The sequence below is a fragment of the Erithacus rubecula genome (genome assembly GCF_903797595.1).
Source record: "Erithacus rubecula genome assembly, chromosome: 13".
NCBI classification, from domain to species: domain Eukaryota; kingdom Metazoa; phylum Chordata; class Aves; order Passeriformes; family Muscicapidae; genus Erithacus; species Erithacus rubecula.
The window spans coordinates 18363714-18381490 of NC_136665.1; the positions used below are offsets into that span (position 1 = coordinate 18363714).

The 17777-nt window shown below is 41.1% G+C and overlaps 1 protein-coding gene across 2 annotated transcripts in view; it reads left to right on the plus strand.

The window, feature by feature from the left end:
* The window catches only part of CNTN6 (contactin 6), a 118336-nt gene extending 100958 nt beyond the window's left edge, over positions 1-17378 (plus strand). Inside the window, exons 13-23 of one of the 2 annotated variants that reach the window (XM_079317346.1) lie at positions 1696-1871; positions 2210-2327; positions 3137-3295; positions 3393-3542; positions 7286-7356; positions 9467-9701; positions 10205-10320; positions 11799-11985; positions 15147-15259; positions 15954-16122; positions 16798-17378. In XM_079317346.1, coding sequence (XP_079173472.1) covers positions 1696-1871; positions 2210-2327; positions 3137-3295; positions 3393-3542; positions 7286-7356; positions 9467-9701; positions 10205-10320; positions 11799-11985; positions 15147-15259; positions 15954-16122; positions 16798-16937 — 1634 coding nt within the window. In that variant the 3' untranslated portion in view covers positions 16938-17378. The remainder of the gene's footprint in view (positions 1-1695; positions 1872-2209; positions 2328-3136; positions 3296-3392; positions 3543-7285; positions 7357-9466; positions 9702-10204; positions 10321-11798; positions 11986-15146; positions 15260-15953; positions 16123-16797) is intronic. The other variant, XM_079317345.1, reaches the window with a different exon arrangement.
* The last annotated feature ends 399 nt before the right edge of the window (positions 17379-17777 follow it).

The window sequence follows — 17777 nt, forward strand, 5'->3', positions numbered from 1 at the left end:
GGAACATTTGTTTTTGTTTCCCCTCTGGAGAAGTTTGGGCTGTTCAATTATAGGCCTCATTGCTTCAGCATTATTTTCAACTGAAATGTCAGAACTTGGGAAAGCATAGCTAATGTGCAAATTAAGTTTATTGCTGCTCATTGAGTTGTTTGTTTTTTTTTTTTTTTTTTTGGTGGGAGAAGTCTTTATTACACCTCCAGCACTCACATCTCCCCTCTTTTCTCCTCTGGAACGGGGTTTGCCATATAATGCATGTTTGCTGTTGCTAAGCAAGATAAATGGATAAGGCAGAACCAAGAGCTTTTAAGAAGCTTTTAAAAGTATTTGAGGTGGAAGTTTTGAGCACAAGCCCATAAAAGAAGTGAAAAATATCACCCAGGTGAACATTCTGCATTAGTGGGGATGAGGAGGATTCAACATGAGGTGCAAGAGGATGGGAATACCATAATAAATCCATTTATTTTTTGTTATCACTACTAAAAAACACACCTCATACCCAGACCCAGTGTAATTCCCAAAAAGGCAGTTTTCAATATTTATTTGGTGGAGATAAACAGGTTGAGGCCAATGATAAAGGAGATTTCTTATGCTAACAGCAGTGTCAAGACCAGGCTGGATGGGGCTGGGAGCACCTGGGACAATGGATGGGATTGGGTGGGGATGGATGGGATTTAAGGTCCTTTCCCACCCAAAATCTTTCTAGAATTCTGTGATTTAAGAATCACTCAAATTCTGGAGTCAAGCTGTGATGAGCATTGAGCTAACCCAGTTTCTGCATTTCCTTCTCCTCTCCTCACATTATCTTTAGATCATATTAATATTGTTGGGGAGATTCTGCTCCCATTTTCTACAAGTTCTCAGCACTTTATAACTTCCATGCACAAAAGATTTATTCAGGGGAATTGCTGACAACAAAGTGCTTGTTATCTCTAATCTGTCTGCCAGTCATATCAACACAACTAAACCCAGAAAAACCCATTTATTTCCCCTTCAGTGAGCTGATACTTCCCTTCAGGAGAGCTGCAAGTTTGGGTCTCGATGTAATGGGTTAAAAATGATCAAATAAATAATTTTCCTGCCTGGGAACTTCTTTGAAGCTGTAACTTGGGTTGTGCTGTGGAGTAAAGTACCCCTGACATTAATATAGATTAAGGATGTTGATGTCTAAAGTAAGTGGAGATGAGGAGCAATTTTGCTTTTGTTGCAGTGTCTGGAGAGAATTCTTCAAGTTTGAAGAACCACAAGCATGATTTAAGAGAAGTCTGTACCTTTGACTGACATCATACCTATTGATTATGGGTTTTATGAAGTAATATAATTTAGGGTGTTCCAAATAAAAATATTAATAAAATAAAAAATTAGTAAAAAATTTAAAATAAATATAGATAGATATAGATATAGATATAGATAGATATAGATATAGATATAAAATATATATATATAAATATATAAAAATATAAACTAATTTAGGGTGTTCCTCTCACATCTGCTCACTCTCAGGCACACAACGTGGTCACAGGGCTGCTGCTGCCATAGGAGTGGTGTAAAACCATCACTAGATTAGAGAGAATTCCCTTTATTACACAACATTTGGGCCAATTTGAAATGATTTCCCGAATGCTACAAACCTCCCTCAATACCTACTGTTCTTATAAGCACTTTAATTAAAAATATCCCGTTTTTCTGTCTCCTCAGAAAGGACTGTCATCATTATTCCACCCTGTGCCACAGATGCAACAGTTGGGGAGAGCATTGTCCTGCCCTGCCAGGTGTCCCACGACCCCTCCCTGGGCGTGGTGTTCTCCTGGTCATTCAATGGCCAGAGAATCGATTTGAGCAGAGGAATCCATCACTTTGAGAGGATTGGAAGGGTGAGATTCCCAAATTCCTTCGTGAAACTCTTTGCCACACGATGAGAATGTTTATCATAATTCTGTTTACGTGCCTGGCAAATCACTGTTTCTTTGCAAGGGCTGCAACCATTTATTTTTCTTCCCTAAATTTCATAAAGGCGCTTGAGTTATTTGTGAAGCCATAATAAAAATGTCCCCGTGAAAGAAACTGATGATAGCTATGAATATTTTAATTTAAAAGCTGAATTTTTTATTAATATTGAGCAATTTATAAAAATGCCCAGTATGGAAAGCATGTTGTGAGTGATTAGTTTTGTGTTGTTTGGGGGTTTTTTGGTTTTTTTTTATCTCTCCAGGGATCTGCTGGGGATTTGATGATAAGAAATATTCAGCTACATCATTCTGGGAAATATGTGTGCATGGTGCAAACTTCTTTGGACAGTCAATCTGCAACAGCAGATATCATTGTGAGAGGTATGTCTGCAAGGGAGACACAGGAATTCTAGAAGAATTAGGAATTCTTAACATCAGCTCTTGCTTAAATGATTCCTAGGATGTCAATTCCACATCTCAATAGTGAAAAGTTTTCTTTCTTTTACTCTTGGCCCCAGAATTGTGGCCAGCATGATCCTGGTGTTCAGCCAACCCAGGGGAACCTCTGCAGTTCTGCCCTGGTCTCTTTGGCAAAAATTTTGGGCCACACAGATCAGAGGGAAATGCTCAAATCTCAGCAGTGTTGTAATTTCCTTCAGGCATCTCTGGGTCACTGTGCAGGCTGGGAAAATCAAAAGACCTCATTCCTTTCCTCTATTTGGAGATAATATGAAATAATATTTTCTAACTCAGCTTTCTACTGCCAGCAGTGAGGGAATGCTGTCATGGGAGCAGAGCTGTAAACCCTAAGAGAAATCAGAAATCTGTGTAGTGCACCATCCTGCATTCTTTCTGAACCTCAGTTTTGATTGAATTCAGTTGGAATTCTCAGAATATTCAATGGTTCAACAAAAGACAGCATTGGGTGCCTTTCTTTGTCAGACACACAAAAAAAAGAAATCATTCCTTTGTTTGTAGTTTTCATGTTAGCGACATCAAGACATTAATTTTCCTGACTCATAAAAATGTAATCCAGGCATGGAGCCATCATTTAGGGATTGTGCAGCTTTTATGACACTGCAGCTTCATGAATAATTCCTGTGACTTGAGAGAGAAAGAGTTGCCCAACCCATTCCAGCAGTGAATCTTCTCTTCCCAATGCCTTCCTCTTAAAATGCTGATCGTGTCAGGCCCCCCAGGTCCACCAGAAGATGTTAAAGTTGAACATGTTTCTAGCACAACTGCTGGCTTATCCTGGAAGCCTGGAGTAGATAACAACAGCCCAGTGCAGATCTACAGTGTCCAGACCAGAACTCCCTTCTCGGTGGGATGGCAGGCGGTGGCCACAGGTGAGCAATTCAGGACTTGCCTTGGATATTTTTTTTTTTATTTTGTAGTACCACCAATTACCTCAAAACCCATTGTTGGTGTCATGTCTGCCTTCAGCTCCTGAGGTCATTTCTGGCAGGACTCACCAGGCCACCGTGGTGGATCTGAGCCCCTGGGTTGAGTACGAGTTCAGGGTGGTCGCCAGCAACAGCGTGGGGATGGGGGAGCCCAGCAGCCCCTCAGCCCTGCTGAGAACCAGAGCAGCAGGTAAGGGCTGATTTCTGCTGGCTTCCACCTCCCAGCTCTGGGAATTTCACTGAGCAGAGCCACTCATTCCTACGTTCACCCAGTTCCATTGGTAGGGAATGGATGTGTTCCACAAGAGCAGTTACTGGATGGGGCTTGGAGCACCCTGCCCATGGTCCCTTCCAACCCAAACCATCCTGGCATTCCATGATAAAAGCTGCAATTAACTTGTGCTCCTACCCTTGGTGTGTCCCAGCCAACCTTTCACTCAAGCAATTGGGAGAACAATTGTTGTTCCCCCGATTAAATCCGAGTTTTCACCCTGCTCATGAAATGATAACTCCACCCTCTGAATACTCCTTGGCTGCAGAGGTATCTGAGTATATGTATATGTATTGTATATGTATATGTATTGTATATGTATATGAGTATATGTATATGATTTGGTATCTGAGCATCAGGAGAAACAGGATCATTTTAACTTTGGATGTTGGAGGAAATAAATGGCAGCATCCAAATCTCAGTGAAACCAAGAGCTTCTGCTGACTCCAGAGTGGAACCTTTTCTGTCTGACATTTTCTCATTTATCTTCTGGGACTTGGAAGCTCAGGGGAAGCTGTCTCATTCTTGGGTGACCAACACTGTCAGTCCTTTGTCCTGCTCAGTTTGGTACAATTTATTTGCAGCCCAAACCTTTGGTTTGTTTTATCTTCCTCCCAGCCCCCTGCTTATCAACTCTCTCCCACCTATAAAATCAGAGTTTATAGGATGGAAAGCAGTAAAATGGAAGCAGCTTTTACAATCCACTTTGTCTTCTCTGTTTATCTCATTTGCCAAGCTCTGAAGTTTGGCAAGCTGCATTTCAGGAAAGAACTCAAAATACAGTATTGTACATTACACAGAAGAAAATACATTTCTTTTAGAATGTGGAATCCATTTGTTTCTGGGAATAGAATCCCAGAATAGTTTGGATTTGGGGGGACCTTAAAGACCATCTTTAATCTAAAGTTCCAACCCCCTGCACCTTCCAGAGGAGGTCAGGTTTTTTAAATTTCCCAGCAGAGTATCTCAAATAAATATTCTCCATTACATGATTGATCACAAAGACTGAATTAATCTTGAGAAGGTTTTTGTTGCTGTTACCACCATGGGGCTTTGCAAAGTGGGATATTCAATACCAGGCAGGCAGTGAAAGCTTTCATCTTTTAAAACTTTTATTTATTTATTTATTAAAGGGATTCACAAGACTGGGGCGACAAGGAGAAAGAAACAATAAAATTATTGTTATTTATCATGGCAATAACACAAGGAAGATTATTTCCTTACAGTGTAGCTCTGTCTGAAGTTTAACAAAAGAGACAGAAAGACTCACTTCAGGTTTTAGCTGCTTAACTCCTTCCCTGCTGTAAATTCCTGTCTCAAATCATTACAGTGCAGTGGGAAAATAACAACTTATCCTAATTTTTTAATCAGAATAGGAAACTGTAATAACAGGGCAGTGTGGACAGCAAATACCTGGCCAGGAAAGGGTGAATTTGAGCTCTGCTGGTGTAGTAACTGTTTTGCCAGCTGAAATCTGAGCATTAGTAGATTTGTGGATGCAAATGAGCCACTGTTCATTTCATTAAAATGTAGCTGAGAATTAATTGAGCCTCTGTTGGTGCACTCAGCTGTAAATTTTCATCTGTTTCTCAACTCTGACCCAGTTGAGGCTCTGCTGAACCACAGCACAAAATTTTCCCCGTGCAAATGTAGCAAGTACCAAAGACATTTAACACATGAGCTAATTGAGCATCACTTGGTTCATGAAACACTGAAACACCAGGATTGAAAGTTTGTGTTGTGGTTTCCCTGCAGTTCTTGTCAGTCTGAGATCATTTGCCTCTGATGTGCCCAAAGACATTGATTGTGGGTGACAAAAAGGAACAGCTCTGAGAAACCCAGAAGAGCCCAGGCTGATTGCACTTGCACTCCTCTTAAGGCTGCACAGCAAAATTGTCCTGAAATTCCTGCCATTTCTGGAGGATGAAACCAGATAAATATTTATATGGGGATTAGAATCTAGAAATGATTATGGGTTGATTTCTGTGGACTTTAAGCAGTGCTGCTTTTATTGCCACCCCTGGAGATGGGTTAATGCCTTTGTTAATGGGAAGGACAAGCAGGTATGGCAGAACTTGCCCAAAACCTCTGAAAAAAAAAAAAAAAGCTTCTGAGATGTAAACACCCCATCCATTTCTCACCCTACACATCAGCTTTTTACACAGCTGGATGGAGACAATGACAAAGCAATATTGAAATTTCTGAAGATAGGGTTTGGAGATGGCACCTCCAAATGTCCTGTAGAGGGTTCCTGCCTCTGCCCATTCCAGGGATGTCCTCTTCTGTTATACTTCTCCAGCAGCTGAAAAAGAACTTGATGTCATAGAACCATAGAATGGTTTGGGTTGGAAGGGACCTTAAAGAAGAAATATAAAACCAGAGGCAGGAGATGTTGATATTTTCTTTGCCTCTCCAGCATGAGCCCCCTGGAGAAATCCAGCTCTAAATCAAACTTTTGGACACTTATAGTCTTGAGAGAATGAGAAAAGAAAATTGTGAGTTTTGAATTTGCTAAGAAAACCATACAACCAATTAAAAAAATTAATATATTGCTCCAACAACATGTTTACTGAACAAATGCATAATTAGTAAATCAGTAGTGTTGCAGCTACAGTCTGAATGGAACATCATTTTGCCAATTAGTTGATGAGGCATAATAATGTCAGATACTTGATGCTCCTAGTTCTTTAATTAATTTTTTGAACCAGGGTATTGATGTATCAAACACATCTATGGCTTCAGCCTTAGAAAAGGTGTAAACATCATTTCAGCTCATTTCAAACAGGCTGCTGTGCAATGCAATCCCTGTTCCACCTGCTGAGAGGTGGCATGGCTGCAGGTGAGGTTGGAAATGCTCTGATCACCCACTTGGGAAGGTCTCCAGGATCAGTGATCCAACCTTTGTGTGATCACAGCTTTGTGTGGCCTCAGCAGTGCCCAGTGCAGAGGGACAATCCCTGCCTGGTCCTGTGGCTGTTGCTGATCCAGGTGACCCTTCTTGCTCACCTGGGCACACCTGGCCTTGCCTTGAGCTGCTGTCACCAGCACCCCCAGGTCTTTTTATGCTGGGCCAGCTCCCAAACACTCTTCTCCCATCTTGGAGGGCTCTGTGGGGCTGCTGTGACCCAAGAGCAGGATCTTGCAGTTCACCTTGTTGGCCCCACACCACTGCCCCCAGCCTGCCCAGACCCCTCTGCAGAGCCCTCCAGCAGACCCACACTTGCTGCTGGGCTAGGAGACTGGCAAAAAGGATGTAGCAACAAAATTCCTTCAGGCAGAAGAGAAGCAAAAAGCCCTTTATTAAAGAAACAAATTACACTTTTATAGACTAGACAGTGGGACTGAGGACAGACTCGATTTCATGGGTGCAAGGAAGGTAAGACCCCTAGTAAAGACATTTTCACCAAAACATCACATCTCTCACGCATCCAGCAGGTTCTTAATCATTGTTATAATTCTTTCTCTCCTGTTTTCCTTGAGCAGCCTGAGAAAATACAAGGCTGCTTTTCCCCTGGCTTTTCCCCACACACCAGTGGGTGCCACCCATGAATTCCTTAGGGTGCCCTGGGTCCCTTTGTCCCCATCAGCCATACAGACACCAAACTGGCCCCAGGACAGTCCTGGGGCAGCAGCTGCAAGCACCAACCCCTTTTCTTCTCCAGTTCCTGTGGTGGCCCCCACGAACATCAGCGGAGGAGGAGGGAGCCGCTCGGAGCTGGTCATCACCTGGGAGGTAATTCTGAGCTCAATTAGCCTCTAATTGAGGTCTAACAGGGAAGAATCCGTGGGTGAAATCACTGCCCTGCTGGAATCCAAAGGTTTTTGGTCACCAGCTTTGGTTGAGCCTGGATTTCACCCTGGATGTGGAGAGCAAACTGCCTGTAAGATATACAGCAAGTTTTCTGTGTTACGGGGAGCAATTTATAAAAATAAACAGTTTAAGAGGCGTGTTGTAAAGATGTTTAGAAGTCTGCATAACCCTCTTATCTCCATTGTACAGGAGGTGCTTAACACACTAATCTGCTTGGCCATTTTCTGCATTTACATTTTTCCTACTTTTGTTTACATGTTTTCCATTCTGGAACACTGTGCTGACAAGACATATCCTATTATGCGTTAAAGGAGATGAGCCCTTTAATTCTGCAGCACTCCAGCAAGAGCAGAGAATACACATTTGCAGAGCAGTTAATGCCAGACAAGTTGCAAAGGGTGAGTGCAGGTCATTTCAGAGAGTAGAGAGTGAGTGCTGTGGGAAGGAGCATCATTTCAGCCTCCCAGCAGCTTCCCACAGACACTGGATGAAGGCAGGCAGCCTCTGGCAAAGCCTGGCAAGTGATGGGGCAGCTGCTTGGTCAAAAAGTCAAAAATCAGATCAAATTAAAAAAAAAAAAAAAAAAAAAAAAATCCCCACTAGATAAATAAACCCGCTGATGTTTCCCCCTCCCTGTGCTGCAAACAGAAATTCCTTCCCTGAACTAAGTTTTCCTCCATCTGCACCTCTCACTCTTTTGTGTCACTGGGAGCAGATGAACATGAAAATTGAAAACAACCTGAGAGATCTCAATCAAATTATCCTGTTGGACTCCATGGTGTGTCCCAAAAAACAATCAGAAGAAATCCTAATTATGGCCAGCTAACAACACTGAACACGACTCTGCAGCTTTCTCTGATGAACTCACTAAATGTCTTGATTAAATCTGAGGTCACAGAAGCCTCAAAAACAAATTAAATGCTCTAGAAAGTAGCTTGAACTCCTATAAATCCCCAGTGAGCCATCATCTCTCACATTTAACTCCCTCAGGACTGGAGAATAGGTGGAAAGGGGAAAATTGGGTGTTTGTAAAGCATTGAAGGAAAGACAAGTGTTCTAAATGCCAGGCTTATTATCTTTATTTTTATGATTAGAATTAGAAGGAATTTATAAAAATAAGATAAGTGCCCTGAAATCTTCTGAAGTGCTTCCATTATCTCACCCTGTGCTCCCAAGAGTTTGCAGGAGAAGAGGTTGAAGCCAGGACTCAGGTCCTGACCCTTTTTCTGCCCTTTTTCCATTTCCATGTCTGCTTTTCCATGCTTTTTTCCTTTGATGCAAGCCTCTGAAATAAATGCTGTTTTATTGAAAAACACTTTCTTTCTCCATGTAATCCTGTTTATGTTTCATAAATGTCCTCTTGCTTTGAGAATGTGGAATATTTTTATCCCATGAAAAACCAAACTTCATGCTGGACACGGTGTTGCTGTAATTGCCTTTTCAGTTTGAGCCTTTCATACGTATCTTGACATGAAATTTTATTAATAGAAACATTAATTTTGCCATGTTGACTTGCAGGAACATTTCTGTTCTGAGAACTTAAATAAGAATATGTTCATGCACTTGAGGCTTTCTCCTTGCTGAAAAAAAAATACATCAGTACTATACTCAGAGGCAGGCAATTATACAGCTGACACACATTTCTTTGTGTACATTTGTTCCTTCCCAACTCATTTTTTCCTTTAAAATCATTTATTTAAAATTAGCATTCCCAAGCCCCTTTGGGGCGAAAAAAAAATCTACAAGCTACAACTTGTACTGAGTGAAATGTTTTTAATTTTGCAGACTTCATGCCTGAAAGAGACAACTTTAATGGAGCTGATCAGATCTTTAGCTTCTGAATTGATTGCCCTGATAGATTTATTATTTTGATTTTTATTTCAATATTACATTGACGGATGGGGCAAACATTATTATCTTCTCCAAGGCACAGCCAACTAAATCAATACCACTAAAATATAGTCAGGGAATGAAGATTCAATTAAAACTGTGGATACATGCAAAACCTTTATTGACTGTCTTGTCACCACAGCCAGTGTCAGAAGAGCTCCAGAACGGGGAAGGTTTTGGCTACATCATCATGTTCCGTCCCCTTGGCTCAACAACCTGGACCAAAGCTGTGGTGGCCTCGGTGGAATCCAGCAAATATGTTTATAGGAATGAGAGTATCACACCCCTTTCTCCTTTTGAGGTCAAAGTTGGTGTCTACAACAACGAAGGGGAAGGGACCCTGAGCTCCATTTCCATCATCTACTCGGGAGAGGATGGTAACACAAGTTACTCCTAGTAGTAATGGGTGTGTAGCAGCAAGAGGTGACTGATATGATCTGGCAGATCTCTCAGGGCTTTTAAGGACCCTGCTCAACATGCTCATTGGATATTTATAACAGATGTGGGGCAGGAGATGGGAAAGTGAAGTAAAAATAGCAAGGGGCAAGTTTTCAGAATGATTTTCAGTAGAGGGTCTGTTTCAATTACTTTGTCCCCATGGTGCTCCTGCTGAGTGTGTTGGGAAAATTGGGAGACACTCAAAGGTGTTGCTCCCAGAGGGTTTGGCTCCTCAGGCCACTCAGTGCAGCCAGTTTCCAAAAATCTGCTCCAGCAGATGGGGAATGACCAATTTTGAAACGAACGTTTTTCCGACATTCCACCATAAGCGCAGAGCAAAGCTCATGGGTTCACCAGGGGCTCCTCCTGCTGCTCCCCCAGCATCCCCCCCTTGCCCTGTCTCTGTGCCCACAGCAGCCCAGCTGTGTTTTCCCTGTCCCAGAGCCCCAGATGGCCCCGGCGGGAGCCTCGGCGCTCAGCGTGTCGGCGGCGGCGGTGGAGGTGTCCTGGCTGCCCATCCCCTGGAACCGGCACACGGGCAGGGTGCTGGGCTACGAGGTGAGGGGCTGGGCTACCAGCTGAGGGGCTGGCCCAGGTGAGGGGCTGGCCCAGGTGAGGGGCTCTGACACCTTGAAGATGTCCCTTCCCCATCCAGAATCCTTTAGGCCTTCTGGTTCCTCCTCCCAATCGACCAACTGCTGCTTCCAAGGTGTTGCATTGTGGCCGTAGGATAATGCAACAAAGTCCTTCTGTAATGAAGAAGCAAGAGAGAGCTTTTATTTAAAGAAACTCTACAGTTATATAGAGTAGTTCGTGCAAAACAGAATAGAAAAGGCCCATTGGTCCAAGGTGGCAACACCTCTTTGAAAACATGCTTTGTGCAATATATCACGTCCCCAGCAGGTGTTCAATCATTGTTATAATTTCTTCTCCTTGAGCAGCCTGAGATAGGCTGCTTTCTTGGCTGCCAGCAGTGAGTGTGGAGCTCTTCCCCTGGCTCTCATTAACAGAAACCCACCTGAGATAATCAGGAGGATTTACAGCCCAGAACTGCAGTACTTTCCCAGGGTTTTTGTGCTCAGATTTGGGGACAGGCACACGTGGCACTGCTGACAGAACAGGGCAGGATAAATGTCCTCCAGCACTACCCAGAGCTTGTGCTGTGATGCATTGAAAGGTTTTTAACTTCTTCTTCCCCTTGGAATCATAAAATCATTTAGGCTGGAAAAGACCTTTAAGACCATCAGGTCCAACCATTAACTCAAACATTTGAAGAGGGCAGTGGTGGAGTCCCTATCCCTGCAGGGATTTAAATGGTGTGTGAATGTGGCACTTGGGGACAGGGTTTAGTGCTGGCCTTGGCATTGTTGAGTTAATGGTTGGACTTAAAGATATTTTCCAACCTAAATTATTCTGTGATTAGGATTAAGTAATGTCAGATATCATTCCTGGTCATTTTACTTGCACAGTGAAGTACTTTTATTTCTTTTTTAAACTTGTAGATAAGAGGAAAACAAGTCAAAAATACTTTAAATTCTGTCCTATCATTGCAATGTACAAATGGAGGTAATAAGGGTCATGTGCAGTCCACAAACCTTCCTAAATCAATTACTCACTGAAAAAAAAAAATAGTAGATCTAAATAGGTGTCACTGAATCAAAACTAGAGCCAGGATGCAAAATAATTAAAAACCTTTTAGATGGTTGAAATAAATGTATCTCTTAAGGTTTTCTTTCATTGTATTCAACCATAAAACCAACAAAGCTTTTATCATTCCTTACCTTATCAAAGGTTTCCTTCTGGACATCTGTAAATTTAAGGATTTCATTTAGTTCCTTAATTGGGATTCAGTCTCTGAAATGTTATTGCTTCTCTATAAATATTCATGCCTGGGTTTACATCCTGCTAGATGGGAGTACAAAAAAAAAAAATCCTGTATTCCTGGAAATTTTCCTTGTCAGCATGTCTGCTTCTAGAGCCAAGCCTCTAATTTTTGGAACACAATGAATCACCTGTTCTTTGTTCTCCCTTTTTAGGTTTTATATTGGATAGATGATCCCAAGGAAAGCACAGCTGGGAAGGTCAGAGTCAGTGGGAATGTGACAGCCAAGAACATCACAGGTCTCAGAGCTAACACCGTGTATTTTGCAACAGTCCGAGCCTACAACACAGCAGGGACAGGGCCCTCCAGCACCCCAGTCAATGTCACCACCAAAAAATCCCGTGAGTATTGGGTTTGGTACAAATTGTCCCAAATTCCCAGCTGGGACAGGCACATCCCAGCTCACCGTGACCCCTCGCTGCCAAACGCTTCAAAAACCGAAATCCCGAATTCCTTCATAAATCAGACAATAAAATCTGTGACTGAGAAACTTCCTCCTGTCCTGAATCAGAGCCCAGGAGGAAGGATTTCTGCTTTCCTTGGAATAGCAGCCCTCTCCTTTCAGGGGATTTCAGAGACTCAATAAAGGAAGGATGTCCCACAGATAAAGCAAGAGATTCTGATGCTGGTTTGGGGGTTTTATAGGAAGCACCAAATACAGAGGGGCTTTGAGACCTCTGAACTCAGAAGACAGCATAAGGTTTACATAAATATAAATACTATTTAGTCTTTCTTTCTTTATTTAATACCAAAAGCAAAGCCCTCTGCTGTTTTGTTTTCCTCAGACTCTACTTTCCCAATAAATTATTGATCTGCCTTTCAGCATAAAAGGGAAATATTTGTGCTGAGTTTCACCAGTTTCCCTCTTTTCTATATGTTCTTCCATGCCATTACTCCAAGTGCAAGATAGGAACAACTTGTAGAATGAGTTAACTGATTTTTAATTGTCACAAAACCAGGATTTATTGTAAATAAAACAATCAACAATAAAGCCAGAGGAGATATTTCTGAAGGGATCAAACAGGATCCACCCCTGGAAGTGTCCAAGGATGAGGCTTGGAGAAACCTGGGATGGTGGAAGGTATCTGTGGCCATGGCAGGGGGCTGAATTAAGTTAAATTTAAGTGCTATTCCAACCCAAACTATTCTGTGATTCCATGACTTTTCTCACAGTCCATTTTTCAATGGAAAATAGATTCATCTCTGGGAATTCTTCCCTCTATTCCTATGTGTATGTGTATGAAAGACAAGTTAAAGACATGGCAGTCAAATGACAAAACACAGAAGGAATAAATTTGCTTTTGTTTTACATCTACTTTATCTTCTGTCAAATTCAGGATAGTGCTAATGGCTCATTTAAAAATTAAAGTCAAAATAACCTTTTTAATATTTAAATATATAGATTAAAATTTCAAGCTCTGTCTGTGGAAGATGCAAGCTCTTGCAATAAGAGGAGAGACAATATGTCAAGAGAATATGAACAATGTGCATCTGGAGCAGGAGATGGAGCTCCAAAGTAATAGCTCTGTCTTGCTGCTCAGCATCCAGGATTCCTGCAGCTCAGCCCATTAGTGCAGGGACTCAGCACTGCTGAAATGATCCTTCTGCCAAAGAGGTGCAGTTCTGATTGAAGTGTTCTCCTCTGAGATCGATGTAAGGTCTGAGGTGACATCCTGGGTCAAGTTAGAACTACTTAGGGAGGTGGAATTGATATCCTCAAAATATGGACGTGGCTCCATGAGATGTCATCTTCTGGTTTTTTATTTACATGGCATGGATTTCAGAAATTCCTCTTTCTTTACATCTTCATCTTTCCTCTTTCCTTTCCCCCTCCTTTTCCTATCAAACTTTCATTTCCTTTCCTCTTCCTCTTTTCATCTTCCCCTTCTTTTTCCCTTACAAATAGATACATACACACCCTAAATATGTCAATATTACATATAGATATTAGAAATACTTGCATGGCTGAACCTCAGCTCAGTACAACAACAAAGCCAAGTGTTACCTAAACCATGACAATTACATCAGCATCTCAATAAATCTGAGCAGATATTTGGGATTTCTATTATTCTTAAGTGTGTTGATTACAAGAAATTAATAGAGGAAATAATTTGCCAATCTCAGATCTGGAACTGCTTGGTTTTGCTTGCAGATATTCCTATGGATGCTCTTACCTCTTATTCCAGTTTCTGTCTGAAAATGCCAGATAATTTTGTTTTGCAAATCCTCCTGTGATGTGTTTTCAGCCCCAAGATCATGAATTAAAACGGTTTTAGATTTCTATGTCAAAAAGCTTTGGACAAAGCCATGATTCACCCATTTCTGAGTGATTTCAAACCTCTTCAGAGTGCACAGCCAATGAAGTATTTGACATCCTTTGCCTCTTGTGACTATTTTGTTATCCAATTCCTTATAGAAAATGTTTTCTAAAAGCAAAAAGGACCTTTCAAGCCATATTTAAGTAAATTTTCAGTTTGATGGATGTGAGAGTAGATAAATGTTTCATAATGAAATGAATCTTTTCCAACATTGACAGTGTGGCTGATGGAAGGACATCCCTGGATATTCACCTGGGCATCCACCCACACCTCATTCCCTACCACAGGGATGGATTAAACTTCTCCAAATCCATGAGGCAGATGGATATGAAACATCAATTTATTTAATCTCTGTGGGAAATGAAAGAAATCATCACCAAATCAACTGTTCCTTCCAAGTGACATCCATCAATCACCAGCACCCAGCAGGGAAGAGAAGGATCCCAGAGTTAAACCATTCAAATTCAGGGCTGGGCTGTGCTCCTCCAAATCTCTCCTCATTTTTACCTCTGTTTCAACCCCTCTTTCCTGTGCCATGGAGAATGTGCTGTCCTAAATCTGAGCTCCAGCTCAAAGGCACAGCTCCACCCTCACATGTTCACACGGGATTTGGTTCCACTCACTTGTAGGCAAATTTTCAAAGTCCTCACACTTAGGCATAAAAAAGCCTTTGAAAAAGCTGCTCTCAGCCTATTGTGCTGAGAATTTCTGAAATCCTACAATGTTTCATGGTGGATCCCATGGAGACTTTCATGTGCAGCTCTTTGTAACCTGTCCTGGCTGATGGAAATCTTGGCTTCTGTAGTTTCAGCTTTTTTTTCTGAGATCCAGACAGCAAAACATCCTCTAGGACATGGAAATACAGAGAGGAACAACATTTTCCTTCCACAAAATCTCTCAAATATAACTTGAACTGTCAGACACTGTCAGGCTGTGCCTAATTTTGCAAATGAAGTCTCACAGTAAGAGGTTCTGTTCTATGAATAGATCTTTATTCTGACTAATACCAGAGCAATGATGGACTGCAAAATGTTTTTTTTTTTTTTTCTCTTTTAGGTTTGAATCACCCAAGCATTTGCTACTCCCATATCAGCAGCTCATTCAGCTACACCATGAAAATTAATATTTTAATATTCAGCTTATCTCATTATCATTATCTTTTTTTTTTTTTTTTTTTTTTAAAGCACCTAGTCAACCTCCAGCTAACATTGCCTGGAAGCTGACAAATTCCAAAATCTGCCTGAACTGGGAGCATGTGAAAACAATGGAGAATGAGTCTGAGGTGCTGGGCTACAAAGTAAGTGATTTCTTAATCAGAAATTTTGGTTAAAACACAGGTACAGAGGTTTGGTGGAAGGTGAGTGTTCATTACCTAGAACACTGAATTTTCTGGAATTTTCTGGCTGATGTTGATACAAATATTCATTCAGACTAGGACTTCTTTATTTCAACAGAGGGATTTTCTCTCCCCAGTCCTGTATTTTTCTTGTCCCCTTGTAATCTTACTTACCTAAAGTTTTCTTGCTTTCACACCTCTAGGGAAGGAGTTTCACAAATATATAAGAAATAGAGAACAGTCTTCTAAGCACTAAAGGCAGTCATGAACCACATTTAAAACATTCTCACTCTCAGGTATTTCATAAATGCACCTTTAAAAGAGAGTGGAAGATACTCACACTAAGATCTATGTGAATGAACTAAAAAATCACTCCTAGAAATCTACTTTTAAAGGAAATACAAATTTATTTTAAAGTATGGTTGCAGCACAGAATTATTTGATTATGCTTGACTTCTAGAAAAAACACCCGCTGTGATACCCACCCCAAAATCTTGCAGAATTTATTCTCCTGTTTAAAATTACTTTAAACACCCTGTAGAATGCTGAGAGTGCTCTGAAAACTTTGGGAAATGACAGGAGAATCTCCCCCACCACCAAAAAAAAAAAAAAATCCATTAAACCTTAAAACTGAATGAATTTTCCAATCCCTTAGATCCTGTACAGACAGAACAGGCAGAGCAAAGCCCATATCCTGGAGACAAACAACACTTCAGCTGAACTCCTGGTCCCGTTTGAAGAAGATTATCTCATCGAGATAAGAACCGTCAGCGATGGTGGCGATGGCAGCAGCAGTGAGGAAATTAGGATTCCAAAAATATCCAGTAAGTGAGAGATTTTTTTTCTCCCCCCCCACCTCTCTGAATGCTGTTGCATAAGAAGAAATCTGTGTCTCTAAGCACAGCAGATTTTCCCAGCTTCTCCTTGCCATTGGTGTCCTCCCTCCTGGTGCTTTTTGGTGCTGGATCCTATAAATTTGTCTCTGATACTCTCAAATTCATTACAGGAGAAAGAGTTTGGCTGCACAGCTTGTTTTTAGTGCAGGTCTCCACTGCCCTGGCATGCAGAGGTCAGGGAAGGACAGAGGAATAAGATTTCTTGGGAAAGTCAAAGTTCTCACATATAACGTGACCCCAAATCTGCCCTGGAGCTGCTGCTGGGACAGAGATCTCAGCCCTGTGCCATGGCTGGCCCAGGGTGCAGCCTCTGCTCTCATAAATAACTTATTATTCATGGAAAAACAAGCATTTTTATATTTATATATCATAGTTGTTTCACAACAAAAAATCCCCTTAAAGATACTCACAGGAAAGGTGGGATGTTGATCCAAAACCCAACTCCACAAAATGGCCATTACAACTTAATAAACAAATAAACAGAAATAACATTTGTGGATATGCTTCACTTTGAAAAAAGAACTGAGATTGCTGTTAAGCTAAAATGCAAAGAAAAACTAATTTTTGACACAGATTTACCTCTGTCTGTTTATATTTTCACAGGTTTAAGCTCTGGAGCAATGAAATTATCCCAAAGGATAAACCATACATTGATATCTGGAATCCTGCTGTTGAGTTCTCTTCTTCTAAACCCTTTTCCTTGCTGGTTCCAGCAATGCCCTGTCATGGACTTTCAAAAATAAAAATAAAAAAGTGTAGATTTTATCTTAATTCTTCACCATAACCAACATTCCTGAGAAAAAGCAACACTGGGGAGGGGAGGGAGGTAGAAGTGCTCTGTCATTAAGAAAATGTTAGGTATTGATATTCCATATTTTTTTTAAAAATAGGCTTGGAAATGAACAGATAAATCAACATGCATTAATGACACAGAGTGGTGCCAAACCTAATTTGGGATTGACACGTGGGTGGGCTCAAATTTTTTCCAAGTTGTTGTTATTGGAACAGTATTTTAATGGAATATCAACCTGTGCAAGCTGATGCCAGGGAAGGGAGGAGAGATTTAAAACTCTTGTGATGTGGATATTATTTATCTCATATTCTTCAATGTATCCTGTTAAAAAAAAAAAAAAACAAAAAAACACACTTTCAATTAAATAAAAGCTATTTGTTTACTTTTTGCACTTGTCTGTATTAGGGGAGGTGTCATAAAACACATTTTCTGAAGTGCCCTGTGCTATTTTCTGCAGAAAAATGGAACTTAAATAAAGGAATCTCCCATGGGCCAGCACAAAGCCCAGTGAATTCCATAAAAAAAGCTTTTGGTGGCATCAGCAAGTCTTGAACCAGAGCTGAAATAACAGCACCTTTTATACTTTACATATTTTCAAATCCATTTCAAAGATTTTTCATGTCCTGATGTTCTAATCAACAAACCTGCCAGAGATACTGGATATTTGTTGAGGGAAGATGGAAATCTGTCGTTAGGCAGGATCAATTGGTCTCTCCTGATTTTGTTTTTCTTTGCTGTGGCTTGAAAGTGTAGATTCATCTGTGGGTTGGGTGTGAAGGTAAATGAGAAG